The sequence below is a fragment of the Vicugna pacos genome, chromosome 13, assembly GCF_048564905.1.
Source record: "Vicugna pacos chromosome 13, VicPac4, whole genome shotgun sequence".
NCBI lineage: Eukaryota > Metazoa > Chordata > Mammalia > Artiodactyla > Camelidae > Vicugna > Vicugna pacos.
Genome location: NC_132999.1, coordinates 18,087,273 through 18,115,064, shown reverse-complemented (window position 1 = coordinate 18,115,064; position 27,792 = coordinate 18,087,273). Strand labels below are relative to the sequence as shown.

Here is a 27,792-nt window from a genome sequence, read left to right as displayed (position 1 = left end):
CCCACCACTGCAGCTGCCCTGAGAAGTCTAGACACAACGCCGGAGAAAGTTGTTAAAATCTTAAGTCTCAGACAGCAAGCAGTTGGTTCAGTGCCAGGCGGTCTGCCGAGGCAGACGGACCCCCGGGGGTCAGCAGGCAGCGAGCAGCATCCTGGGCATCAGAGACCTGGACTGGAGGGCAGGGCGTGGGGCCATGGGGGTGTCTCTGCTCCTAGAAAAAGTCCGCTTTCAGTACTGCTTCAGCCCATGTGCTGGCTGTGGGCAGGTACAGTCAGAAATTCAGAAACTCGTGAGTGACATCCTTTCTCAACCTAGCTGAAACTTCTGGGTGGCCTCATCGAAAAATCTGTAAACTCAATGATATCAATTACAATGTTATTTAAAATCATAAATACAATGTGTAAACTCAATGATATCAATTACAATGTTATTTAAAATCATAAATACAATGTGTAAACTCAATGATATCAATTACAATGTTATTTAAAATCATAAATACAATGTGTAAACTCAATGATATCAATTACAATGTTATTCAAAATCATAAATACAATGGCTAATAATAGGAGGAATTGCTTAAGAAAGTTTGGTGCAACTGCTGGATGAAGCATTAAGTTCCCCGGACATGGAAAATGATAATTCTGGAAACTGTGCATTCCATGAAAAAACTCGTGGAAAAAAAAAATCAAGATTCAAGCCTGCAGAAAAAATATTTAAAAAAAGAAACCATACTAAACTGCTAAATTTTCTCTATTGTCTATATTTTATAAAACATTCTTATTTACTTTTAAAATAATGTTTTTTCATATTAAAGAAAAAACAACCCTGAAGGTGAAATGTGTGTCCTGATTAGGACAGAGGCAAAAATTACCCAAAATGATGACCCCATTTGTATGTTTGTTTCTGGCATCTCAGATTCCGTTTTCTCCCTAATTGTATTTCAGTCTGTGGGGTATATTCGTTTTGCCGGTTAAGTCTGTCCTCCGTCTCCCCCTTGCCCACCCTCCTCTTCCCACCCTGGATCTGTGGGACGTATTGTGATGTCTGTCCGTTAATTTTGCTGTGACTGGGGCTGGTGTCTGGCTGGTGATTCATGTTTGTTCCTAAGTTGAACATCCGTGTTGGTTGCTTTGAAACAGTGCCGCAGGGAATATGAAAGGCCATTTGTCTCACTGAGACTGCTTCTTTGCACCAGAGAATTCTTCCTTGGCTTCTTCTGAATTCCAGCAAGCTCTTCTATGAGTTTAGGCAGGGTAAAGAAGGAAGAAAAAAGAAAAACAAAACAAGAGAGAGTTTTAATGTTGGGTCGAGTCCCTGCTCACCTAGCAGGACCAAACTTCCTGGATACTAACACTGGGGGCAGGGTGCCGTGTGACAGCTACTTAAAGGGGAACGCTTGTGGACTCGCTTTCCACCCCCTAGGAGTGCCTGCAGCAGGGAAGAGGGCGGAGTGTGCCCTGGTGAAAACCCTCAATGGGAAGAAGTTCTGAGAGTTTGGTAGGCCTACCCACTTGGCACCCCTTCTAAGATTTTAGCGCAGATACACACAGCAGTGACATTCACAATATTTAATGACTTGTCCTGCATGGGCACTGACTGATTAAATGGACACAGGCCGCCATGCGGAAGCCAGAGGCCCCCTGCTGTTCCAGACACCAACCCTTCAGTTGCTGGATAACCAGGAAGTCCAGCAGATCCTGGAGGGTCTGGGGCAGTGGCCGGCTGCGAACTATTACAGAAGTATTTCAATGTTTTAATACCCTTAAAGCCCGTACAGAAGATACCAAGTGAATTACAACATGAGTGCACATGAAACATCCAAGCTTATGCTCACTTTTAAGCTTTAGATAGTCCCATCTTTACCTTTGAAGAGCCTGCCCTCTTTGACCTGAAGTTCAGAGCCAGCATCAAACCTACTAGTCCTACAGGCTGTGGGTGGCACAGAGGTGGCCTTATCCACAAAGGAGCTCTTTATTTTGCTCAGCAGCTGGTATAGGTCTCACCCAAGGAAAGTGTGCAAGTCGGCTTATGTTATATTTTCACCTGTGGTAATGTATTTGGCTTCCAACATAGCCCTACCTCCGTGCAGGCTGGCAAACAGGCTGGAATGTGTGAGTGATTCCCCACCTGCCTGCAGGAAAGACAGCCCCATCCCAGACCATGAGCCTGCTGTGAAAATCCATCTGCAGAACCTTGAAAGCCCAAATACGTAAAGTGGGCTGTTAGGGCTCTTGCTTGCCCTCTTAACCAGAGAGTCTCACTTGCTGCTTCTGACCAGACCCCCGGCGCTTGTGGGTTGGCTAAGAGCAGCTAATGGTCTCTGGGGAAGTATTATAACCCAGAGTTCTGTCATTTCTTCTTTCCCTGTTTCAGTGAAACCTACAGCTTCAGGGCGATTCACTGCCACCCTGCCTTTATTCAAGATAACAGCCAAGGTTGCTCATAATCCAAATGATTCTCTACATAGCAAACACAGATGTTTGAGTCTCGAGACTGAAGAGAAATGGCGCTCAGGGACCCAGAGAGCCATTCTGGAATTCTGTGATTAGAGAAGTCTGGGGTCGTACAGGACTAGGTTAGACGACTTGCGTCTTCCAGTTCTTGCTCTGCAACTTACTAGCCTGTGACTTTGAGCGAGGTGTTTAAAATCTCTCCAAGCCTCGCCTTCCTCAAACGTAGATCTGTACTTCACAGGGTCGTTAGGAGGGGTAAATGGAATAAATGGATCAGAGAGCAACTTGTGAACTAAAGAAATATACTCAGAATCCACCTCAAGAGAGTGAGCTGCAATAGCTAGTAAAGAAAAAGAACCACAAATGTAGAAGTGAGTCGTGGCAGCAGAGTGAGCACAGAAGCAGCCCACTATTGTGGTCCAGCTTGGAAAAGAGAGCAGCCCCAGCCCCACACCTTCTCCCACACCTTTCTGCAGAGCTTTAGCGGAGGGGCAGTGAGTGGTCTAGAGAAATGCAAGGCAAGAGCGTTACTGCCAACGAGGCTAAGGGAGGTTGTGCGCGCAGGGAGACGTGTAAGGGCGGATGGAGAGCGTGGGAAACACACAGTGCCTAAGGAGACAGCAGGACCGCGCGAGAGAAAACGAGACAAAATCTCTACTGCTTCCACTTGCGTGTCCACTTATCAGAGCTCGTTCACGCAATACTGGGCTTGAGGGTACCTCTCCAGAGTGAGGGGGACTGACCGGAAATCTCAGTAGCATCCCTCTGCCAGAGCCGGATTGTCCTCCAGCAGGGGAGCTCCGCAGCCTTGGAGGGCGATTGGCATAATCAGATTAAGTCATTTTCTGTGGTTAAACTTGTATATGAATATAAAGTGTCAGACTGGGCCTCCCATTTCATCAGCCAGTGGATATTTCCAGGATGGCACTTTGTTCCTGAAACATTCAGAAATACGCATATTGTATCTTTAATGAGACTGATACTTAGGGCAGGAGGACGTCTCCCAGCTAGGAAGACTCATTCAAGTGATAGTTGAGTGTCTGACACTTAGAGCTGTGTTAGATGCTGTGTCTGGAGGTGCCTGTTAGCACCAGTTTATTTTATGAAATTGTCAAAGTTGCTCATGCCGCTGAAAGGCCATGGGGCTTTGCTCCTGGCTCCACTATTTGCCAGTGACTGAACTTCTGTGGGACCGTTTCCTTTGTACAAAACGAGAGTGAGAATATCTGCAACTCAGAGCTGTTTGGAGAATTAAAACTTCCCATGACATGTGACGTCCCATGTAAAGTGCCTGGCAGGCACTGGGTCTCCATGTCTGTATGTCAGGTGCCCTGCTCCATGGTTCTCATGTGACCAGCTTTCTGCTTTCTCTTTAAGCTTTGATGTGGAAAATGGCCCTTCCCCAGGTCGGAGCCCACTGGACCCCCAGGCCAGCTCTTCCTCTGGGCTGGTGCTTCACGCCACCTTTCCCGGGCACAGCCAGCGCAGAGAGTCCTTTCTCTACAGATCAGACAGCGACTATGACTTGTCACCAAAGGCGATGTCGAGAAACTCTTCACTTCCAAGCGAGCAGTAAGTATGAGCTCTGTCTGGCTCCTAGTCTGACACTGACCTTGTCTTTACCCCCATCCCACCAGAGCAGCAACACTGCTCCCCTTTTAGCCCACGGGAAAGAGCGAGAAGAATGAGCATGAGCAGAGGTGACGGCGATGACCGTCTTAAGGACGTGAATGCTCTCCAGCATGAGAAATAAGTAACCGGGGTCCCCAGGAGGGTTCAAAACCTCAGGCTCCGTGTTTGGTTTACTTCTGTTATTGATAGTTTAAAAAAAAATTTTTATTCGGCTTTATTTCCTGAATTGCTGGGTCATTTACGTCATGAGAACCTTAACGCTTTTTGCAATTCACTCTCGAACTTTCTGCAGCATGTGTGGCTTGCAGGAGGCTACAGCAGACGAGGAAAATATGATTATTGACATGCTTCCTGTGTGAGTGGCCTTTGCTGGGTGACATTTAATAAGCTGTCATCCCGTCACATGTCTGTGTCGCTTCTATGGAACCTTAACACAATGCCCACTTGTTGCCTGGCTCTTGGGTGACACATAACAGACTCCACTGCCCGAGGAAGCATTCCTGATGTTTCTGTTTTGCTGCTGTTAATTGTAGATCTCTGATTTTTATTTAAAGAACAATAACTGGGTTGTGTTTCTTGTTTACTAAGTTTCTGAAATCAAATAAAATTGGATGCTGGAATTCATGCCTTAAAACGTTTCTGGGCACACGTGCAATTGTTTTTAACACCATATGTTATAAAAATATCAGTAGACTCCCTAAAGTCTTCAGCCTGGAAAATTCCACTAGGCTCTCTTCCGCTGCTGGAAAAGAAACTAATAAGGGTCACCCCCTTGGGAAAGGGGCAGGGGGCATTTTAAAGCAACTGGTAAGAAAATATTCCCCAGGGCATTTCTGCCAGCAAATTTTAATAGACGCATCCCTGCCCCATAATGTCTCAATCACTGGGTGGGCCAAAATTCGTTTATTCAGTCACTTGGCAAATCTGCACTGAATCTCTCCTCTGTGCCATGTGGTGTGTCGGGCTCTGGGCATTAAAGATGAACGAAACAGTGGATAAAAATCACAGAGGAGTTAAAGACAGATATTATTCTCAAAAAGGCTGCATACCCTCAGGGAGGTTACAGTTAAGTAAGAAAGAGAAGAGGGGCACTCTGCTAGTGTGTGAAAGGAAACATTCCATGAGTGTCTCCCACGGGGCCCCGTTCATTGACGTATGTGCTTTCTCTTCATCTTCACAACAGTCCTGTCAGGCAGGCGCCGTTGTTGTCCCCCCTCTGTAGGCGATGAAACTGAGACCCTGAGAAACTGACAGACCTGCCCCTATCCTGTGACTCTGTGCCACGCTCCATCCTTTGATGTAGCTAAGACAGACCCTATGCCAAACTTCTGGACTCTATTTGCTTATGGTCTTCAAACTGCAAAGTGGAATCTCTGCTATCAGATAGAAAGCATGAATTCAGCGTAGAGGTAACCACTTTGCTGTGGAAAGTGTAGAACCCAAGAAGTTTCTGACCAAGGTTCGGATGGAGGCTTTGACGATGGAATTCTCTCCTCCACCAAAACAAACCCCTTTCTGGACTTCCTCGGGGGAGAGCACAGGAGCCGTGGCGAGCTGAGAGTGGTCAGAGCTCCACGCACGTGATGTGTATCACGGCGGGGAGGGTAGCTCTGGAGGGCAGCTAACAGCTCCCCCAAACTCGGGGTCACTCAGAGGCTTCCCGGAAGGTGCTAACCAAATTTCAGATTAAACTCTGGCGATTCCTTATTTAGAATCAAAAGGTTATAGAAGTTTTGCTTTTGAAGAGACTTAAAAACCACGGTCCACTCGGCCCAGAGCTGTAGACACAGGTATCTAGTTCTGAGTGACTCTGCATCCAGGCTCCCTAACACCCAGAGTTAACCGGTTTTCAATTTTAACAAAGATTTCCCGTAACTTTAGAACCTACAGAGTGTTGCCAACTTTAAATTTATGCCAATAAGGAATATATGTGTAAGTTAACTAGTATCAATCTCACTTAAAAAAAAACGTTAAAAAATTTAATAAAGGAGTAAGGGAACACTTTCATTGTAAAGAATAGTCCTTCCTTCGCAAGAAAACACAGTTGGCAGGGTAATCTCATCCTGTCAAAGACACTGATAACAAGATAGACTAGAATCTTCAAGTGAATAAAAATAGCACCAAATTCTGTTTTGCGAAAATTTCAACAGTGCAGTACAATTTTCATATATTTGCCGGTTTAGGGATTTATATTTCTCAACACAACAGGAAATAGAACTTGACTATCCTGATTCTTCTGGAATTTTGTTGTATCAGGACCTTGTTGGAAAAATCCAGTTTTATACGTGGATCTTGAGCTAAACTAAAGTCATGCTCTCAAGGCTGTTTCACCTGCTTGTTACTCTTCAGGATGACTTGAAATATGCAGAGGGACAGCAGCCTGTGAGCCTCTTACTGCTTCTCCTGTCTTCTACCCTTAAAGCCAAATAGAAGGGACAACAGTAAGTCCCGACTCTGGATGCGAAGGCTGTTGGGTGGAGGCTGTGGCATGTTCCCTCGCATCCAGCGCCGAGCAGTCACGAATTTACATAAGAGGTGGGAAACTGCATAATTCCTCGGCATTAAATCTTAACAGTAGAGATAACACTAGCTTTTTAAAATTCCTTATCTGAACTCTTTCAGGAGGCAAAGTATAAGCAGAGAGAGTGAGTGAAAAGATACTAAGGATACAGAACAGTGAACAGAAAATTAAAAGTGGTTTTTACAACAACCAAAGAAAGATTGGAATAAGACTTTCTAGTAAAGAAAACAAGATCACCGTTGGATCCCAGAGGAAATTTCAGATGCTTTCAGATGTGGCAATATTCTGCTGGCTTCTGCTCACTTCCTGTGGTGTAGTCATCCTTAATGGAATCCCTTTGTATACCAAGATTTCCCAACGGGAACATGAAGTCCTGGAAACTGGTGAGGCTGGTTTTGTTGCCCCAAGCTGTGGCAGGAACCACCCTGGACAGGACCATGTTTTGAGTATCCACCTGCAAAGCCACGGGGAAGGAAGATCCCTTTTCCTGCTATTTGGTCATACCATTTGCAAAGGCTTACATAGACAAGGAACTTTTTAAAGCCACCATTTGCGTAAGGACTAAGTGGTCTCTAGAGAGAACAGTCAAGAGACGTGAGACCTGAGAACCAAGGGGAAAAGCAGACAGAACAGCCCATTTAAATTTAAGACCCATCTATTGGTGGACGACCAAAAAAGTATCATGTGATGTCTAAGCCTTGAGTTAAGCTCACAGCCATCATACTTACTGGCTTTAAGACAGTGAATCTCTGGTAGTATCTTAATTACTTGCAAATAAAAGTACACATTTGTGAAGCATTTCCTATGTGCTATTTAACACACTGTACATATTTTAATTCATTTAATCTCCATAACCCTAAGAAAGTTGGTGCTATAATTTTCTTGTCTTAAAGATGAGGACATTGGAGCACAGAGAGGTTAAGTAACCTGCCCAGGAAATGGGGGAGTCAAGGCTTAAATCCAGGGAGTCTAGATGATTAAACCATATGGATATCCATACATGAACAGACTCTAAATGATGAAAAATAAAAATAATGATATTAATTTCTGCTCTGCTTATCTTTCCAGCTGTTAGGAAGATTATATTCATTCTATCTTTTAACAAAAATTTACTTACATTTAGGCACTTGGCAAGCAAGACATTTTCTATGTCTTTAAGGGAGCTGAAAGATTAATAAGTTAACAGGCAGTGGTCATACTTTTGGATGAGTGCAATGGTAGAAAGGTACACAGAGGACTTCGATGAGAGAGCTGGCCAGGAGGGGCTGGCAGCCCTCTTTGAGGAGTGACAGCCAAGCTAGAGGAGTTAGCCGGGCAGAAGGGTGTGTGGGAGGGAGGGCTCGGTGTTAACTCACTCTCCAGTAGTCAGGAGCCTGTGGGGAACCACAGCTCAGTATGGCTCAGGCCAAGGATGTGAGGGGATGAGGAAGTGGAGAATGACGAGGCTAGAGAAATAAGTGGGGCTCACGTCATGAAGAGTCTGTGCTGAGGAGCTGGCCTTTATGCTGCAGGCAAGCAGTGGGGAGCTCCTAAAGGCTTTTAAGCAAGAAAATACACCATCAGACCAACGTTTTTGAAAGATGGCTCTGATTCCAGTCTGAAGAATGGTTTGGAGAGTGGACAAGCCTGAAGACTAGTCTCCAGGAGTCAAATGGGAGGCTGCCTTGGTAATCCACATAGTGGAGAATGGGCATCTGTGTTAGAGCAGATCCAGTGGGCAGTTAATGAACATTTGCAAGTTAGGATCAGTAAGGGTGGGTGGTTGACTGTGGGGTGAGGGGGAGGGAGGTTTGGGACTTGACCAACAGGACAGGTGTTTGCACCATTTCTTAGAGTCAAGAACATTCTCTTATCCCATGAAATAAGGTACATGAAGACGCTATGTAGAGTACATTATAAATAGTAGTTCCTTGATTATAATGGGACAGAAATGGCTACGCTAAAGAAGTTCTCACCAGCTGGGAAGACAGGCATGCAACTCTTTAATTATAATACGACACCCAGTGCTAATACGATACCCACAGCTACATAACTAAAATGCTTTTATGTGCCGAGCACTGTTGTCAGAGGTGTACACGCTTTCTCACACATTCTCACAACAGCCCATTTTACAGATGAAGAAACCGAGGCATAGGGAGGTTGCCTAACGCCTCATAGTGAGTAATAATGCGACTGAGGAACAAACCAGTGCTGTCTGGCTCTAAACGCTGTGCTCTTAACTGCGGTAGTATACGTCTCTCTCTAAGACAGACCAAAATCAGTGCTATGAGAAAAGTCCAAGTAAGATTCTACATGTGGGTATGAAACAGAGAAGGGTGAAATTTTTTAAAAAATCCAGAGTGTAGCAGGAGGAAGTAGCATTTTTGCTTTCCAAAATATTTAGAGGAGACCTATGCTCAGTTCTGAGATCCACAGAATGCTTATCTCCAGTTATTCTATAAAACTGTAGTGTGCTGGTTTTGCCACTAGATGGTGCTCGTTCCATGGTTCTGAATATCTGGCCTTGTCCCTAAGACACATTGTCCTTGCTAGTGGTTTGGGAAACTTAAGAATTACGTCAGTTTTCATAACCAATCAGACGTTTTGTTACCTTTGTGCCATTTTATTCTTAATTATTAAAATATCAAATTATGATTTTTTTTAATTTAGAGTAGTTTTATAATTAATACAGCTGTATTCAAATAGGAGGGTGTTTTTTTTTTCCTTTTCTTTTCTGTACTTGCTATAAACTATCTATAAATTATCTGATCATTTCTCTAGCAGCTACTGTGTGACACACATTAGCTTTTGCAGCTCAGATTCTTTAAGGGACCCAGTGCTGGGGATCTGCAAGTTCATTTCTTGCCTCTGAATGTTCTGCTCTCCTAAATTTCAAGTTTCATAATGATCAAGTCACTTTGACGTGGTGCCCTCTCTTCATGTTTTGGGGGCTTTTTTAGCCTCCCTTAATCATTAGTTTGTACAGTTTTAGTGACTCCCCTTCATGCAACAGTACGTCAGCTTTAGGTGCTCTGCATGTATGAGGTTTGCTTGCATTATTCAACTTCTGTTGGGTATTTAGACTCCAGAAATGCAAGTGCCACAGATGATCTATTTAACTCTGACCTTATCCCCAACTCACTCTGAAGTCTTAAGAACAGTGTGAACTTCAGAGCAGAAATCTGAACAAGTAGCAAGACATTCCCCCATCAAAGTTCATCTCAGAGAGCTAGCTTGAGAAGGGGCAGCTCTTTTAACAGCTGACCACCCTGCGTTTATCCCAACTGCTCCCCTCTCCACCCTTCATTCTGTCTCTGGTTGTGGCTCCTCTCCAAGAACGCTCAGGTTCTTCCTTTGACTTTCTCTATACCCCCACCTTAAGAAACCACTCCCCGCCATTGCTTTAACAGTCCCCACTATCGTAGGTAACTCCAAAATCTGTAGCTCTAATTCCCATATTTCAGTGTCTTCCCACTTGGTGTTTCCACCGGGGTATCAACGGGGATCTTAAAACTCAACACATGGGAAAGTGACACATCTCCTCCCATTTCTCCTCACTTTCTTATTTCTACTCATGACTTCGCTATTTTCCCAAATACCCCATTTTTAAAACTGGAAATATATTTCTTTATGACCCCTTACCTAATTAAAGGCCGAGTTTTTGGCAAGACAGCCAGGGTTTCTCCCAACTGTCTTTTCCTGCTCCTTCCTCTGCCTCACCAGTTTCTTCTCATCTGGAGGTCCCCCCGCCTGTGCTTCCTGGCTCTGTCCTCTGTCCCACCGTCTCTCGGTGTCCACAGCATTTTACTTTCCAGAGACTTTTCTGTTTGCCTTTCTCACTAAAAACCTTCACTGGCTAATTTCTCCCACTGAGTTAAGCCCCAACTCTACAACCGTTGTCCACCCTGCCCATAATACAGTTGTGGAGAACCATCTAGTCTTATCCTCTACAAATGCCTATAACGTGCTCAGCTCCACACACACAGCAGCCAAGCATCTCAGTGTCCAGTCCTTTCCCATTTCAGTGCATTTCTCTCATTAGGAGCATCTACCACCCAGGCCTTCTAACGCCCGCCTTTCAGAGTTCATCTCGAACACCGCCCATCAATCAAGCCTTTTCTACTTTGTCTGCTCTGTAACCATCACTTCTCCTCTGCGCCCCGTTAAGTATGCATTGTTAATCTTTCTCATTCTGTAACATCTATTGTTTTGAGTTTTTTTCTGTCTCCCCTATTATGTTTTAATTTGGGGGGGTCATGAATTCTGTATAAGTCAATCAATCATGTGAGGTCAACATAAAATAAGAAACATAATGGTTAAAAGCACAGATTTTTGGAATCAGTCTCAGTTCTTCCACTTTTTAGCGACGTGCTGGTCAAGCATTCACTTGCCTGCTCTGAGCCCTGGTGTCGTCCATGAAATGGGAATAGGAGTGGTTGCCTCAAGTCTTGTTACAAGAATTAAACGCGATTTCACTCAGGGCCTGACACGTGGTCATCACTCAAAGAACGCTCACACTTGTCAGTGGTCTCTCTCCAGCCACTGAGTCACTGCACAAAGCGGGCGCGCAAGAAGTTTACGAGATTAAATTGAAGGGGGACTTCTAGCTAAAGATACAGTTGGAGAGGAAACTCTTCTCTGAAGCAAGACCCCAAAGTGAAGCCTGTGCTAGAGAAGGGGCCCACAAGGACAGGGGTGGTGTTCGGCTCCGGACCCCAGGCCTCACGTGACGCCTGGTCCTGGGCAGGGGACTGCTGACCACTGGTTGCACTCACACAGCTGGCGAACAAGGTGCCCCATTTGTGTGGCGATCGTGAAGACAGAGAAGATGATCAGACAGTGACGGAAACTCACGGTCAGCCACCTTCTGCGCGGCTGTTAGGATTCACGCTGTGGTAGCAAACTGGCCTGATCTGGGGTCTTCAGCTCAGCCCAGCTTGTCTACTAAAGACCCTGATAGAGAGCTTGCTGCCTGTGGGCTTAAGAAGATTTATCAGAGCGTATGCCAGAGAGAGGATGCATTTCGGAAAATATACTTTTGCCTCTTCTTAAGTGCAGATGTATGAAACGCTGGATTCAGCTTGATCAGATCTCTGGGACAGAGAGACAGTGATACAGCGATAGTAGGTTTAGTCCCTGTCCTCCCTTAAAAGCTTTTCCTTGGGTACTTTAAGAAAAAAGTTACGTTAAAAACAAAAGGTAATGGGATTCCCAGACAGAAATATGCGTTTAAATGGCATCGAGGCTGTGGTTCAAATCAACAAAAGCCAGGAAATCCAAGGGTAACCTTTATCCAGCTGTTAGGACATTTTTTCCTACTCTGTGTGTGCCTGTGAGCAGCCCTCCCTTTGAATTTCCTGGCACTGGCAACCAAAATCCACAAGTCGCTTTGAATTACAGTCCTTTAGGTCTGCCGTTTAATGGGAACATACCCTGAAGATATATGCCTACCTGCAACTGCTTTTATGTGTAGCCACTGTACACCCAGGAGCCATGAACCTGGTAGTTTTTTGGTTTTTTTTTTTTTTCTTTCAAGTTCCTAAGATCCCCATCTGCGACTAGGTCAGTCCTGCTTTAGATCCAGGTAGAAAAACTTATTTAACATTTGTGTTGCTCACCCTGATAAAGTTTACTATTACAGCTTATATGTCACAGTTATCATTCAAATGCAGTTGAAAGTGTTTCTTTTCTCTCTTTTCACCAGACACGGCGATGACTTGATTGTAACGCCCTTCGCCCAGGTATGTGCCATGCTGGCCTGGCTCCCTCTCACTCTGCCCCTGGGTGCAGTTTCTAAGTGTGGCGCCGACCCTGCCCACTCGTCTCCTTTTGTCCCTAACCACGGAAACATTTTCCTTCTAGGTCCTCGCCAGTTTGCGAAGTGTGAGAAACAACTTCACCGTACTGACAAACCTTCATGGAACATCCAACAAGTAAGTGTGCACCTTCTGTGCAGTTATGAATCCCTTCCATGATGGCAACACACTAAACTGCACTGAGAAAAAAAAAAAATACTGCATGGAGATTTGCCCCCTAGCTAGGTTAGGAGACAGTATAAAATTTGAAAGTAGGATGGAACACTATAGTATTTTAGAACTGGTAAGATGATAGAAATTAGTCCAGATCTTGTTAATCTTTGTACCTTTGACCCTTAGTAAACAGGAGTTCGACAAATGAAAGAATGAGGTGTTTTGTTTGTATTTACTACTTGAATGTATGAATACCCATCAGTAAGGGCCATAAATGCTGTTAAATTTTTATTGGAATAAGCTATTAATGAGATATTCAGAGATTTCAAGTTTAAGATGACAAGTACCAAAAGTTTAGGTCCAATGTGCCTATTTTTGGGTGATATGTAAACAGGTTCTTGCAATTTGAGGAGTAAGAGCGGGGTTATCTTCTCTCCTGTCCCCAACTAGCTACATAAACTTGGCCGTTTCAACTAACGTGGCTGAACCTTGGCCTCATCTGTAAAATGCAAGATGTGCACTTGATAATCCTGCAGTAACTCTGTCCTCTGAAATGATTTCAGCCCGTGAGTCTCAGTGCTGGTCAGATTGCTCTCCAGCAGTTTAAAATATCATCCTGGGGATCAGAAGGTCACAGAATCAAAGATCCTGGAATGGTAGGGCCAGAGGAGAACTCTGAGACCACTGATGCAGCCTCTTTGTTTCACAGAAGGAGAAAGCAGGCCCTCAGAAATCCAGCAAGTTGCTAACAACCACACCACAGGTTAAAAACGCCCCAGGGCCAGATCCTAAATCTCCTGACTTCTCTAAGCTAGTGCTCGCTATAGCACCCCTCGCGTCTCCAGTCTCTGTGAAATTACCCATCAACCCTCTATCTTGCTTTCATCCAAATCTTTTATTGAGTGGAGTTGTTACAAGTGAGAGCAAAGCCTGCTTTGAAAGCGTACTTTTCGTTTCACTGTTCTGTAACTTTTGCCTGAGCTTCCTGGGAGAGGGCCCTGCCTGCCCCCGCCGAGTTTTTCCCACCGTTGGTCTCTCCTCCTCCAAACTGTTCTCCAGACTGCCCCCAGAGTGCTCTTTCTCACCTGCTGTTTGACCATGTCCCTCTCCAGCTTGAGGCCCTTCAGTGGTTCACTCTTATCATTAAGGTCAAGTTCAAATGCGGGTGCTTGGCCCCCAGGGCACCTCCTGTCCCAACTCGAGTTAGATCGCTGATCGGGCTTATGTTGGATGCAGTCCACAGGAAAGCTCCAGGCTTGCCCAGCCTCTTTTGCAGTGGTGCTCCCTGTTTCACTCACTTATTAAATAATTCACTCAACGAGTATTTACTGAGTGTACTATTCATTCACGCGTGTACGTGCGCACGTACCAAGTATGTATTGAGCGCTGCCTTGTACCAGGGACTGATGGTAGAACAGTGACCGAACCAGACAAGTCCTCTGCCCTTTCAGGGCTTGCGTTCTAGCAGGAAGCGCCAGGGCCTCCAGCGGCATACGGTCAGGCCGGGTGCCTGGCCACACGGGATCACAGTCTAACAGTTGTGGCCTGATTGCTCCCTGCGTGTTCGAGTCTCTATCCTAACTATGGACTCAGTGTTCTCGCTCCCTAAAGTGTCTCTCTCCAGCTGCCAGTGATTGCCCGGCTGAATCCTGTTTGTCTTTTATAACGCACCTCTGGCGTCACCTTCACCAGGATGCTTCCCCTGAGCCCGCCGAGCCTGGCTGAACGCCCCCCCCCCCCCGTGGCCCCAGGGCACTCTGCAGATCATTTCTGGGTCTCTGTCACCACCAGACTGCGTGACACCCGTTAAGGCCCCTTGAAAATTGCATTCACTTCTACTTGACTTTGTCAGGATTAGCAGAATGCCTGACACAGTGTGTGTGCACCCCAAGCATTCATCACACATATAAATCTCTGAATTAATAATTGTTGAAGAAAGACCACAAGTTGTCTAGAAAATTATTTTTTCAGACGTGATCCTTTCTCTTTCCCCACCTTTTTTTCTTTACAGAATATGACTTCTGGGCCTTATTTACTTGCCTCACAACTAAATTCTACCAATCGAAAATTATGTGACTTGAGCAAGTGAGTTAACCTCTCCAGAGCTTGGTTTCCCGATTTGTAAACTAGGGTTGTTCGGAGGATGAAGTGAGTTGATATTTGTGAAGCATTTAGAGCAGCGCCTGGCACGCAGTAGGTGCTCAGTAAATGTGAGCTAGTAGAAGTGATCATTACATTTCTCTTGCTGAATCCATAAATGGGGTCACACTTGGGAGTTTTCAAGTCTGTTATCTCAGTCATCATCACTGTAAGTGATATATATGACAGGCATGTTGTCCCCACTCTGAGGACAAGCAGCAAAGCTCAGAGAGCTTAGACGCCAAGTGCAAGAACGTCTCACTTCTAGGGATGAGCAGGGCCAGGCTTGAAACCTGGTATCCTGGCTCTGTTTTGCAGGGCTCAAACCCAGCTCTTCCCTCCCATGTTTGTCTTCCCCGTGTGTCTCTCTTACTACCTACACAGAGCACTCCACTGCTGACACTTCTGGTCACCAAATATGGGGACGTTTTTCCCCGTAGCAACAAGCAAATGTCTGACATCAGCTGGGTATCCTGCAATTTCACTCGGTCCTGACACCATCTACCCGGAGGTAGCATCAGATCCCACAGGTCAAGGGCTCAGTCCCACAAGCCTGCCCGCCTCCCCTGCCCCACTTCAGACACCAGCTGCAAGCGCAAGTTATTATCCGTATTCCTGGTCCACCAGCTAAAGCGTCTAATGACTGCCTCCTCAGGCTTGATAAATTTGCTCAAGCAGCTCACAGGGCCCAGGGAAACACTAAGTGATGTCTACCAGTTTACTAAAGGATGTGATAAAGGATACAGGTCACAGCCAGATGAAGAGACACACAGGGCAGAGTCTGGGAGGGCGCCGAGGGCAGGAGCTTTCTGCCCCACAGGGTTGCGGTGCGTCACCCTCCCGGTGTGGTTCTGTTCGCCAGCCTGGAAGCTCTCTGAGCCCCATACTGTCAGGATTTTATGGAGGCTTCTTCACACAGGCATAATCAATTATTAATTCCATCCCTATACCCTCTCTCCTCACTGGAGGATGTGGGATAGAGCTGCGAATTCTAAGCTGCTAATCACGGCTTAGTGTTTCTGGTGACCAGCCCCCACCCAGGAGCCATCCAGGACCCCACCCAGAGTCATCTCATTAGAACCAAAGATGCTCCTAGTGCTCTTTTTACTTAAGAAATTACAGGGGTTTTAGGAGCCCTGTGTCAGCAAGCAGGGGCAGACACCACCATATGTATTTTCTGTTATCTCACATCTTTCCACTGACGACACCTCTTAAGTCTTCTGGGTTATGGGGCAAAATCTCTGAAGGCTTTGGAACAGAGTCATTTAGGAAGACCTTATGGGATTACTGAAGATCAGAGGGCCTGAAGCAGAGACATGAGCTAGAGGAGTGTTTCAGAAATTAAGATATGAAGAGTAAAACCCTGGACTAAGATGATGGAGGTGGTAACCGGGGAGCAAGGGATTAATAAGGAGATATTTCAAAGGCTTCTTTGGCATGGCAGACTCAAGGCCACTACACTGCACAGTTCCAGGGAGAAGGGGGCGGGTGGTGACGTGGCAGGATGTTTTCAGTTACTGGTTTATTAACATGGCTTGGAGGTTCTTCCTCTGTTAGAGTATCAGGGGAATTCAGCCTATCCCTGCTGATAAATAGGCTGTCAGCTAAAGCTACTTTCTGGAGAATCAGATTTTTCCATAGCCTTAGGAGTTTTGAGCCACATAAACGTTCATTGCTGACATACACAGAGTTCACCCAGAGCCAATTCTCACTCTCTGGCTGAGGACCGCCCTCCAAATCATGGCGGTTCATGTCACCTCTGGTCCAAACCTCACTTACCAAACGTAATAGCTCTCCAGCAGTAGGACGGCTGCCTCTAATGATCATTCCCAAATCCAGACCCGTATTTGTACAGAGCTGATCCTCCTACTGATTTCAATACTGTCTTGAAACTAACACCAACCAACAGAGTTCAAGGCAGGGCACGTACCCCACTGGGGTTTCACCAAAGGGAGTTGAGACTGCCTCTGCCTAACTCAGCCTGAGAACTGAATGATGGGTTTCAGCCACAAATGGAGCAGCCTGACAGGGGCAGGTGGGAACACTGAAAGTCCACTTCCGGCACTCCCTCCTATTCCTAGGCAGTCATGACCCTCAAATAAATAAAGGTAACTGAAGATGAGAATGGACCCAATGCACTAAGAGAACTTCCCCTCCCACCCCAAACCTGACAGTCACTATTCTTAACAGTGGAAACCGTAAGACCCATGGAACACAAAAGCCGCTTTCTGGGAGGTTTGACTGGGGTTCCACAGTGCTGCTCCTTGCCTTGAATGTGACAGTAAAGCAGTCATTATGTCCTTGGAATGGTTTTCACTGGACACCTGAAGAGGGTGTTTTTTTAATATGAAAAGGAACTCCCACATAGAACCCATCTTTTGGCTCTTTGCTCTGCGTAAAAGCAGTCCATTGTCTGTCTGAGCTTCACCACCCAAAGGGTGAAAATCTTAAACTTCCTGTGGAGGTGATTTCCGTGCATTTCCATGAGATGCTTTCCTGAGGAATGCTTGACTGGGCCTGTATTTCTTGGCTTCAAATTAAAACCTGTGTTTCCTTTGTCCCAGGAATTTTGAAAGTATGGCTTTCATTTAGAGTTGTTAATTCAGATAAGCACCCCTAAAGCATTTACTGGCTTTAAACAGACTGATGGAGAAATCGCATGTGCCTGAGAGTGCCTACCAGTCAGCAGTCCAATGACCAGGGAACAGAGCTGGGAGCAAAGACGTGTCCTCCATCCTCCAGCTCCGTCACTAACATCACAGATATCACCATGGCGACCAGGAGAGCATGTCACATCTCTGTATCAGCATTCTTCCTAGGCATAAATTAATCAACATGTATGAAATCTTTGAGAAAGAACGAATAACCACTTTTTTCCCCCCAGTGTATATCGAAGTGTCTTTCATTGCTTTGTGTCCTTTGGCATGGGGTTTAAATTAGCTGAGAATAATCAAATCTTGAGCATTCAGAGCTGGAAAGAACCTAGCCAAATTTCCTCAGAGTAAAGGAGGAAATAGATGTAAAACCTCTCACACTGGAGCTGGCACGTTGTAAATTAGCAGTAAATGTTAGTTGCTGCCTGTTCTCTCCAGGTGAGGAGGAAACTGAGAGGTTCAGTGGGTTGCCCAGGGCTATCTGGTTGGAAGGTGCCAGAACCAGGATTAGAATTCCTGTCGTCTTATTCAGAGTCCCGTTCTTTTCCCACTGCGCTCTGCAGGGCTGGAAAGTATTAATGGTTGTGGCCACACTATCCTCCCTGTTAATACCGCCATCTTTACAACCCAGGCTTAGAACTTCTTACGGTTCTTCCTTAAGTTAGGGACCATTGGACCCATCGTGGGCAACCAGTGTCATTTTTCTTCTGGCACTCATCCCAGCTTTCTGACTGGTACTCTCGTGCCCTGCCAGCAATAAGGCAGCTTCCAGACGTGATTCACTCATTCAAAACGTATTGAGCCTCTTCTTTGTTCCAGGTCTTGAGAAAAAGTGATAAACGTAGCCCTTGCCTTTCCAAAGCTTAGGCACCCCGGTGCTTGCTTCCCTGAACTACCAGCTCTAAATAAAAGCTATATGTTCAAAATTAACTCCTGGGACCAAGGAATTTATATAATTTGTATAATTTTTAAGAAGTCATTGGGGGAAATCCAGTGCTATGAGGAGCTGTGCTATTAAGAAAGTAGAAAGTTCCAGTATTTCGGGTCTCTTAGTTCTATGTCTCTTTTCACAAAGGCCATCTTTGGAACCCAGGAAGACAGGTAAAACAAAGTATTAAAAAGATATATGTTTTAATCTAATCAATACCTATTGAATATCTATTTCCTACCACATATCCTGCCGACCCCAAAGTTACACGGATGAATGGGATTCCGTCTTTGCTTACATTTCTCACAGGCGAGTCGAGGAGACAGACAGGAGGATGGGGGTCGCTGTGCAGTAAGAGCAGCACTCGGGTGGGGCAGGCCTCGGAAAGCAGCAGTGGTGCAGACAGTGACGACCTCCCAGGAGGGAAGGGGAGGATGGTGACGTCGGACTAGAGTCCTAGAACATAAGAAGGAGTTTGCCACCTAAAGAGGAGAAGAGTGATCAGCTGAGCAGAGTGTATGCAAACGGCCCGGCAACGCGAGCACGTGCCGTGTGTGAGGAACAGCGAGGAGTATGTAGAACCAAGACAACAGAGGAAGGGAAAGCAGATAAATCATTCATATGCTTTTTGGAGCCTCAGATCAATTTCACATCAATGGCTCATTCTGTTGACAGTTCCTCAACAGTTACGGCATTCCTACTCTTCACGACACACGGTGGTGGGTCCCGCAGAGGGTATACAGAAAGGGGTCAGAACTGGATCCCACCACCAATGGGTCACAGATTAGGGGTGGGGATGGAACGTGCCATGTGAATTGTAACGTGAGAAAATAACCCTGAAGGTACAAATGAAGCACCAGGGGGCATTTGGGGAGGCATCATTGTGAGCTAAGAGCAGGACATTCTTAGGGAGGAAGAAATTTGCCTCTTCCTTTCTAGGTTCTTCTGGCTGGTCTGAGAATTAAATTGACAAGAGACAGATTAACAGGAGAAAGTCAAACAAAAGTTGAGTAAACATGTGGGCCTGGGAGAGACCCAGGAAAACTGAGTAACTCAACAAAATGGCTGAAGCCCTCGCCTTAAGTACCGTTTTTTATCTATAGATGAAAGAGGATATTGTGGGGTAGGGGTTTGGGAATTTTAAAAGGAAGGAAGGCAATTAACAGCGAAGTGGAAAAGCAAATGTTTGGTAAATAAATGTTTCCCAGGCCACGCAGAGACAATGACACACAGAGTGGAATTTTAACAAACAGACTTTGCTGGTCCCTCCCTGTCTACCATACCTCGTTCACACTGTGGTTATCTACGGGGATGGCGCCCTTCCTGGAAGAGGTCCTCTGTTTACATTCTTTTAGGCAATTAAGGAAAGATCACACTTTCTTCCTGAGTTTTTTGGGCCTTTTCGCCTGGAGATAATCCTCATGCCAAGAGACGTTCAGGGGTGGCAAGTTTTGCTCCCCTACAGTAACATTCTTTGGAGAAGATGGCATTTGACGTCCGAAGGCATGATTCTGATACTAGGGTATTTTCCCCCACACATCCAAGCAGTTCTCTGTGACACCAGCTGGGTGTCGCGGACTTCAATTCAGTTCCTACACTGCTGACTTGGAAATAGCATCAGATCCCACAGGTTAAGGGCTCAGTCTCCCCTCCACGCACACACAGACTTCAGACCCCAGTGGCAAGCCCAGGTTCTCGCCTGGGCTTCTGACCCACTGGCTATAGGTCGGAGGTTCCCACCACCCCCTCCTTGGGTTCAATTAACATGCTGGAAGGGCTCACAGAACCCAGAGAAACATTTTACTTACTCGATCACTGGTTTGATATAAAAGGAGATAACTCAGAAACAGCCAGGTGGAAGAAATGCAGAGATCAAGGTGTGTAGAAAGGAGCCCAGAGCTTCCATACTATCTGGGCACGTCAATCTCTCTGAACTGTGTCCACCAACCTAGTCGTTTTGAGTTTTTATGAACGCTTTGTTACAAAAGCGTGATTAATTAAATCATTGGTTATTGGTGATTGAACTCAATCTCCGGCCGCTCTCCCCTCCCCAGAGGTTCAGAGTGGATCTGAAAGTCCAAACTCTCTAATCACCTGGCTGGTTCTGCTGGCAACCAGCCCCCTCCTTACATTACCTAGTTGCTGGTCCAAAAGTTGTTCGTCAACATAGCAAGAGACCCCTTGGTTGCTCTCCTCACTTAGGAAGCCCCGAGGGCTTTACGAACTCCGTTCCTAAAGAATGGAGCCAAAAACCAAATGTGTGTATTTCTTACCATAAGTTGCAGTATCACGGAACAGAGGTGATGTCTCAATGTGGGAATTTGCGCGGGGAAAGCTTCCTTCACAGAGGAGTGGCCTGAGCAGTGTCAGGAAGGGGAAAGTGCACGCTCAAGGAGAGCCAAGGAGCAGACTTGCAATGCCAGGTCTTGAGAGTTTGGAATTTAACCTCTTAGTTTTTCTGAAACACAGCCCTCCACATTTGTGCAGGTGTTATCAGTAGATGGGATGGTGGCGAGAGCACGCACTTTGAATTCAGAAAGACAGCCTGGAATCCTGACCTGGCTATTATGAACCATGGGTACCTCAACGTATTTCTTGACTTCTCCGAGCTTCAGTTTCCTTATCCTTCATATGCGATGATAATATTCCCAGTGGAAGCTAAGAAGCACCTGGCACAGTGCTTAGCAGAGAAAAGTACCCCTCGGGCGGCCAGTCCCCTTCCCATGTCCCTGATGGGGAGCAGAATGCGTGATCCCAAAATATGCCCCTTTGGCACATAGATTGTTTTTAGCTGAAGGCAGGCGAGACACCGCAGACTCAAGAAAAGCTTTTACCTCTCCTTTAACCACCCAAAACAATTTTACTTGAGGGTCTGGCTCAGAGAGAGAGAGAGAGAGATTGCCAGAGATGACTTTTATCTGCATGACCCATCTGTATGGCAACATGTCTGTTCTTCTGTGAATTTCACCCTGTGAGTGACCCTCTTGCCCTCTGCGGCGCCAGGCCCCTTTCCCCTGCCTTAGCTCAGGAAGGCAGGTAAGTCTCAACTGCTTGACTTGCCCTTGGGTCTCATACTCTTTTGGGACTCCCTTAAGTGTGTAATTAAATTTGTTTTTTTCTCCTGTTAATCTGTCTTGCATCAATGTGATGAATAGACCAGCCAAAAGAACCTAGAAGGGCAGAGGACAAAATTTTTCTCCCCTACAGCACACATGAGAATTTCATACCACAGAGAATATAAAAGTACCTTGCCTGGAATCACCCAGCCAGTAGATGAACGATAAATGTCAACCCTGGCCCCCGGACCCTGCACCTATATGGTATTGTTACCTAGACGCACTGTTACCCCTAAGGGACCAAAATTGGGTTTGGAACACTTAAAAACCTAGGAAAATAACTTTGTGGACACACCAGGAGGGAAACCCCTCCTTTGCAGTCTCTTTGCAGGCCATGTAGAACTTGGCTTCCTCCCCAAACTTGCCTGTGCCTCAGAATTCATAGACAAGTGAAGAATACAGATCCCCACGCCTTGTCTCAGACACAGTGAAATAGACCCTCCAGGGGTGGGGAAGTATGATTGCGAGTATGATTGAGACCCACTGGGCTAGAGAGCCACTCTTGCTCGTCGCCAGCATCCTCTTGCTCTTCAGTGGGGCAGACAGCCCGCTACGCCAGTGGTTCTGAAATGCGGGCCCCAGGCAGGCCAGCAAGAGCGCCACCTGGGCGCAAACTCCCAAGCCCACCCCAGGCCAACTGAACCAGCAGCCCTGGAAGTCATGCTCAGCCGGGTGTCTTAATAAGCTCTCCAGGTGATTCTGTGCACCCTGAAGTTTGAGGGCCACTGCTCTACAGTGTTTCTGGGGAGCTCTCCAGCAATGCCCTGGGAATCCTGGAGAGTCAGGCAGAAGCTCTGCCAAGCACAAGAAGGATGGAGAGCACGGCAGGAGAATCAGGGTTGGGAGTGAGGGGAGATGAACGGGATAAAGAAGGAAGAAGGAAAATCGAGAAAGGAAGGGAGAAGGAACCTCTGTGTTTGTGGAGCATGAGTTTGTTTTCTTGTTTCACTTGATGCTTGGCTTGAGCGGGCTTGTTTTATGATACAGCATAATGCCCAGGGCTACTGTGAAAAGACCTTTCCATGAGGCAGGCCACCTGGGTTACTGTTCCTAGTGGCGATGTGATCTTGGACTGGTGATGTCACCTCTCTGGGTGTTGGATCTCTGAGATGCAAAAATGGGAAGCCTGTGGGGAGGTATAGCACAGTGGTAGAGAGCGTGCTTAACATGCACAAGGTCCTGGGTGCAATCCTCAGTACCTCCATTAAAAACAAAATAAATAAACCTAGTTACATCCCCACCAAAAAAAAAAAAAAAAAGGTAGGGGGAAGCCTGGACTGATTAAACCCGAAGGGCCCCTCTCGCTGTAACTTTCTACAGCACTGCCCAAAGGAGTCAGGGTTCACTCTTAGATTTGGTACCATTTCTGAGCACGTGTATCCTCTTCAGGGAGCCTCCTGGGGCAGGGAAACCTAGAACAGAAGGCCCAGTTAGGGACCTGAGTAAACGACTTCCTCCCTGGAGTGCTGGCGCATCCAGGAGGTTGTACGCAGGGAAATTCCAGGCCATCTGGATGTGAGAGTCGCAGTCTTCCACCGGAGTCACAGGAGCCCGCCTTCCGGAGCTGGCATTATGTCACTGGACGGCTCGTCATGACCTGGAAAACTCCTCAGGGATCATGGGGGTGCAGGCGGGGGATATTCATGCAAAGACTCAGGCCTTGTTTTCGCTCCCTCTCCACAGGAGGTCTCCAGCTGCTAGTCAGCCTCCTGTCTCCAGAGTCAACCTGCAAGGTAAGCCGTGTCAGGAGACTTATCTCCGTGTTTCCAAATTGTAAATGTGTGCCTCTTTTTTCAGAACCTTTTTTGAGAATAATAGCACTTGTTTGCACATCATGGCCCTCCAAATATGTCTCTTGGTGACTTTTTTCAAAGGCAGACTGGAACTTTACTTCACTCCATGTGAAACCAAATGAAAGGCAGTATTAAATAATTCGCCCATCGTATGCATGCCTAGGCTTCCAGAATGTGATGTGTGGGTGGGAATGCTCTTCCCAGAAGAAGAGCAGGAGTGCTTGGACCTTAGCTGGCCCCAGCGAACTCCAGGAGCGCTAACCTCAGAGGCCCCAGGTGCCTCCACGCTGGCTTGAGGGCCCCACAGTGAATGTTAGTGGTTTTCCTCTCAGCGCCAACTATACATCCCCCTTGAATCCACATCCTTTCCAGGTGTGAAACCAAAGACCCTTTCCAGGTCACAAATCATTTCTCTTGGAGGTCATCCAACTTCGTTCCTCAAAGTTGTTCTTTTGTTTTTTTTTTTAAAGAAACGTAACCTCTCATTTTTCAGTCCACACATCCGCGTTTCATGTGGAGTTGAGAGCTGCAGAGAGGAAGGGCCACCTTGAAGGGACATCTTGGAGATGTGTTGGATACAAATTCTTCTTGCCATAAGATGCAACCAGTTAGATGACATTTTTTTAAATGCGAAACGGAGTTTTCCCTCTTGAGTCTGTCCCACTAGGAGAGCAGTGAACTTGAGTAGAACCGCGGGGGAAACAAGTAAGATGAACTCATACTGAGCTCATCTCACACCTGACGTTGCCTCATAGGTTTCTGTGTTTCCATCTAACAAATAATACTGTCTCATAGGTTTCTGTGTTTCCATCTAACAGCTAATGCTGCCTCGTAGGTTTCTGTGTTTCCCTTTGCTATGATCTTCCTTCCTCAGATGTGGTGTTTTCTTGCTGGTTTGATGGCCACGCATATGACGGAAATGAGACAAAAGCTCAACTTTTACAAGAAGGGAACAAAGGCAGTAGATTCCATTGGCTCGCTGGCTTCTAAAGTGTTTATAGTACATGTTTTACAAAATATTTTTATGAGAAAAACATTGATAAGGAGAATAAAAGTAAAAGGAAGATAGTAAGTCAAGTTTACCTCTAGAGCCTCATGTTAGGAAAGAAGAAAATAGTTCTCTACCCATGGACTTCAAAAACCTGGTGTGCTGATGTGCGATTTCCTTGAGAAGTTTTATAAAAAGAAACTAAATAGAGTGTCTTAACATATAACTGATATTACATACTTGGAGATCAAAGCAGGTGGTTTGGAAACTGCTATCATTTCATCATATTGGCCAACTAGTGGGACACCGTCCCTCCCATTTCCATTAGCCAAATGTACCAAGATGCTCTTGACAGCAATTTGAATATTTCAACTGTGTTTTCTTTTTCTTGCAATAAATACTGACAAACATTAGGGGAATATGTGATGTTTATGGTTCTATAAATTAGCTCATTAGCCAAAGATGCTGTTGGAAAGATCGTGTTGTGATTATTGGCACAGTAACTACAGCTTGGCAACTAGAGATTCTTTTGCTAAATTCTTTTAAAACAATGGAGCAAAGCAATGACAATACCACTTAGGCAATTTGTTTTTGTCTGCCTTTGTGGCAGGCTACGAAACTCCTGGCTTTTCATTGGGAAGAGAATGTAGTGATACCAATTATTACGTAATCATAGGTTTCAAAACCTCCTTAACACTTAACCACAGTCAAAAAAGGGAAGGAGGACACACACATCCTGTGTTTTGTTCTTATTATCAGCTTGAATAAGTCAGGCAGATTTTTCCTGTTATTTTAATATTTATCAGCATATGACAAAGAGGTGTGTTTAAATAGAAACTTTAAAGGGGAATGAAAAATAAGTGGCCCCCAGCACACGAAAAATTGAAAGCTGGGGTGCAGCTTTAGAAGGTGCTTTATCACGATACTAAGATCACATTTTCATTTCTTAACACTGACGTTGAACTCATGCATTTCAGATGAAATCTAAGATAAAAGATACAAGAAACCACAGTAATTTAAACAGATTTAACAAAAATCCAGTTTGCTAGGACAGTTTGGCTGCCCTAGGTAACTGTCTTCTTGTATTAAAAGCAAGTTTAAGAGAGAGACAGAGACAAAGACAGCAAAAAGGGAAATCTTCCTTAGAAGTTCTTTTTAAGCACATCTAGATGAAGGAAGTACAATTCATTTTAAAAGCTGTCTGTCAGAAACCAGGGTAAAAAATTGGGGAATTTGCTCTTACAAATTGATCATTGACTGAAATTATTCATGAGGGAAATCAAAGCAAATCTCTCAGTTGGCGGTACCTTCCTCCTCGCTGTTTAGCCAAGCTTGTGATTTTCAGCTCTCATGCTACAGCACAAATTTCCCTCCACTGCAAAGGCATCCTAATTTTTTTTTAAATCATTATAACTGCTCCCCCCTTTTATTTATTTATTTATTTACTTTTTTGTTCATTTATTCATTCATTCATTCATTCATTCATTCATTTATTTTTGGGGGCTCTGGCCAGAATTCCATTCTATGATATACTGTACTTTGTGACTTAACATGTCCCCTCCACTGGAGCTCCTTGAAGGCAGGGACTGTCTATACCTTATTCATCTCTTTATAATTTAAAATGCTTTAGCATAGTTATTTTCCCATGGTAGAGAGATAGTAAATGTTGAATTGAGCTGGAGACCTACATCAAACTTGGGGACTTTTATCTAAAGGAAAATGCTCATAAATTAAATATTAATAATGAGTCAATATTTTATCTGCATGGCTATGAAAAATATTCAATTCTATTTTTTACTATTAAAAAATCAGTAATTGCATTGAAATTGAAAGAAGTTTGAAACACTCTCCAACTGCACGATACAACTTTTATATTAGTATGGGCATGTAGGTTTTGAACAAAAAGAGTTAAATCCAAAAAGTTGACATTTTGCCCTTTAAATAGGAAAGCCAGAGTAAACTAACAGAGAATTTAAAACCCAGAAAAATATAGCAATGTGCAAATCATATGCTCCTATGAGAAAATGCAGTAAATCCTCCTGGGGGTGTTGAAAATGTTAATGCTGTGGAGTTTCATGAGCATCTCAGTTTTTACCACATTTTGCCTTTTCATGAGCATGAATTCCAGGCTTTCTCTACATGGTGCGTAAGGATTGGAACGGAAAGGGAAAAAAATAGAATTGAAAAAAGAACACTCCAAAACAAGGCAGGAACTTGGGTTCTGTCATCTGCACACATTCAAAATGGAAAATTGAAGTAATTCTTAGGATTTCAGGCCCGCAAACTATCTTCAGTAGAAAAAAAAAAGCCCCACAGAATTGCAGAAAATCGGTATGTGTGTTTGTGTGTGTATGTATGTGAGGGAGGGAGTGTGTGAGTGATGTGTGTGTGTTTGTAGGATGACTTGCCCCACCCATCCTATCCCTTGCTTTTGCGTGCATTTCAGTCGTGATCATAGGTATGTCATGGGAGTAAGAATATGCAGAAAGGATAAATTATCAAGTGTTCACTGTCTTTATGAAATGATCTTTCCTTTATGAAAGGATTGGAGAGGTATCCCTTTTAATGGCTTGCACTTCCAATTACTATACATGTGACTCGGTTTTTAGTAATATGTATCATATATACAACTTTTTAGCAGCCAAATCAATGTGTAAGGTGGAATGTTCTATCGCTAATTTTCTTCTTCCAAAATTTACTAATAAACGTATTGAGCACGTAACAGATCAGACGTTTTTGAAAGACTACCCCCACAGCTGTGGATCATTGGAAATGACAGCAAACCATGTCACAAAGATGACTGGAGAACTGCCCTGGGGACTTCAGGCTAGGCTGCTGTGGACCCGAAGTCTCTCCCAGCCTGGGTATCCTCAGTTCATGGTGGTTTTCAACACCAGTCAATTAGATACATTTCATGAAAAGCCTGTGAATGGAGAAACAGAATGAGATAACATAGGGCTTTCCGGTAAGTCTGAAATAGGTTGGCCTAAGTGAGAAACAGACTTAATTAATATTTTTTAGTGCTCATGAGAATCCATTTCTTCTACTACGTGTCCAGGTCATTCTGGAGGAAATGGCTTTTTACTGGTTGATAAAACAGAAGAGGCTGTCTCCTCAGAAGTGTATTTCTCAGTGTGAGTTCCTTCCCATATCTTTGCTTGATTATGAATATCTCTGGAGGTTCATGTGAGAGTGTCAGAGGCAAGGTCTATCTGAGGAGTGGACAAGGGACTCGGGGAGTTAGCTTGGGTCCCGTGAAATTTGTAAAGTCGTGACGTCGGTGCAGGTGTCATTCTCGGCCAGAGCAGCCAGGGCCTAGGCTGAGAGATGGGCTGTGTGAGCACGCGCGAAGGGCTCTCTGAGAGTGGCAGCCACGGCCTGGAGCTGATCTGCGTCAGATGACTGGCAGCAAAGCCTGGCACCAGCAGAACGTTCACTGGGTTTCTTCCACGTTAGGCAAGAATCGTTAAGCAAGAACCATTAAGCAGGGTTACAACACTCATGAGCAAATACTAATCAAATCAATCTTGTTACCAAAGGCTGTGGCCACTCACGAAAAGGGAGAAATGGGAAAGAATTACAAACAGAAGGAAAGAGAAAGAAAGGGAGGGAGGGAGATA

At 45.2% G+C, this 27,792-nt stretch overlaps 1 protein-coding gene and 1 long non-coding RNA gene across 4 annotated transcripts in view; one reads left to right on the top strand and one right to left on the bottom strand.

Annotated features, from left to right (window-relative positions):
- Positions 1-27,792, top strand: part of PDE4B (phosphodiesterase 4B) — a 461,796-nt gene that overhangs the window by 334,772 nt on the left and 99,232 nt on the right. For all 3 annotated transcript variants that reach the window (XM_072974267.1, XM_072974268.1, XM_072974269.1), the window contains 4 exons: positions 3,831-4,025; positions 12,290-12,326; positions 12,448-12,518; positions 23,075-23,124. In XM_072974267.1, the coding sequence (XP_072830368.1) occupies positions 3,831-4,025; positions 12,290-12,326; positions 12,448-12,518; positions 23,075-23,124 (353 nt within the window). The remainder of the gene's footprint in view (positions 1-3,830; positions 4,026-12,289; positions 12,327-12,447; positions 12,519-23,074; positions 23,125-27,792) is intronic.
- Positions 51-17,428, bottom strand: LOC140700605 (uncharacterized). Its single transcript, XR_012079035.1, has 3 exons — positions 17,373-17,428; positions 1,174-1,236; positions 51-346 (listed from the first exon to the last, which is right to left on the bottom strand). It is a non-coding gene; the product is annotated as an uncharacterized lncRNA (long non-coding RNA).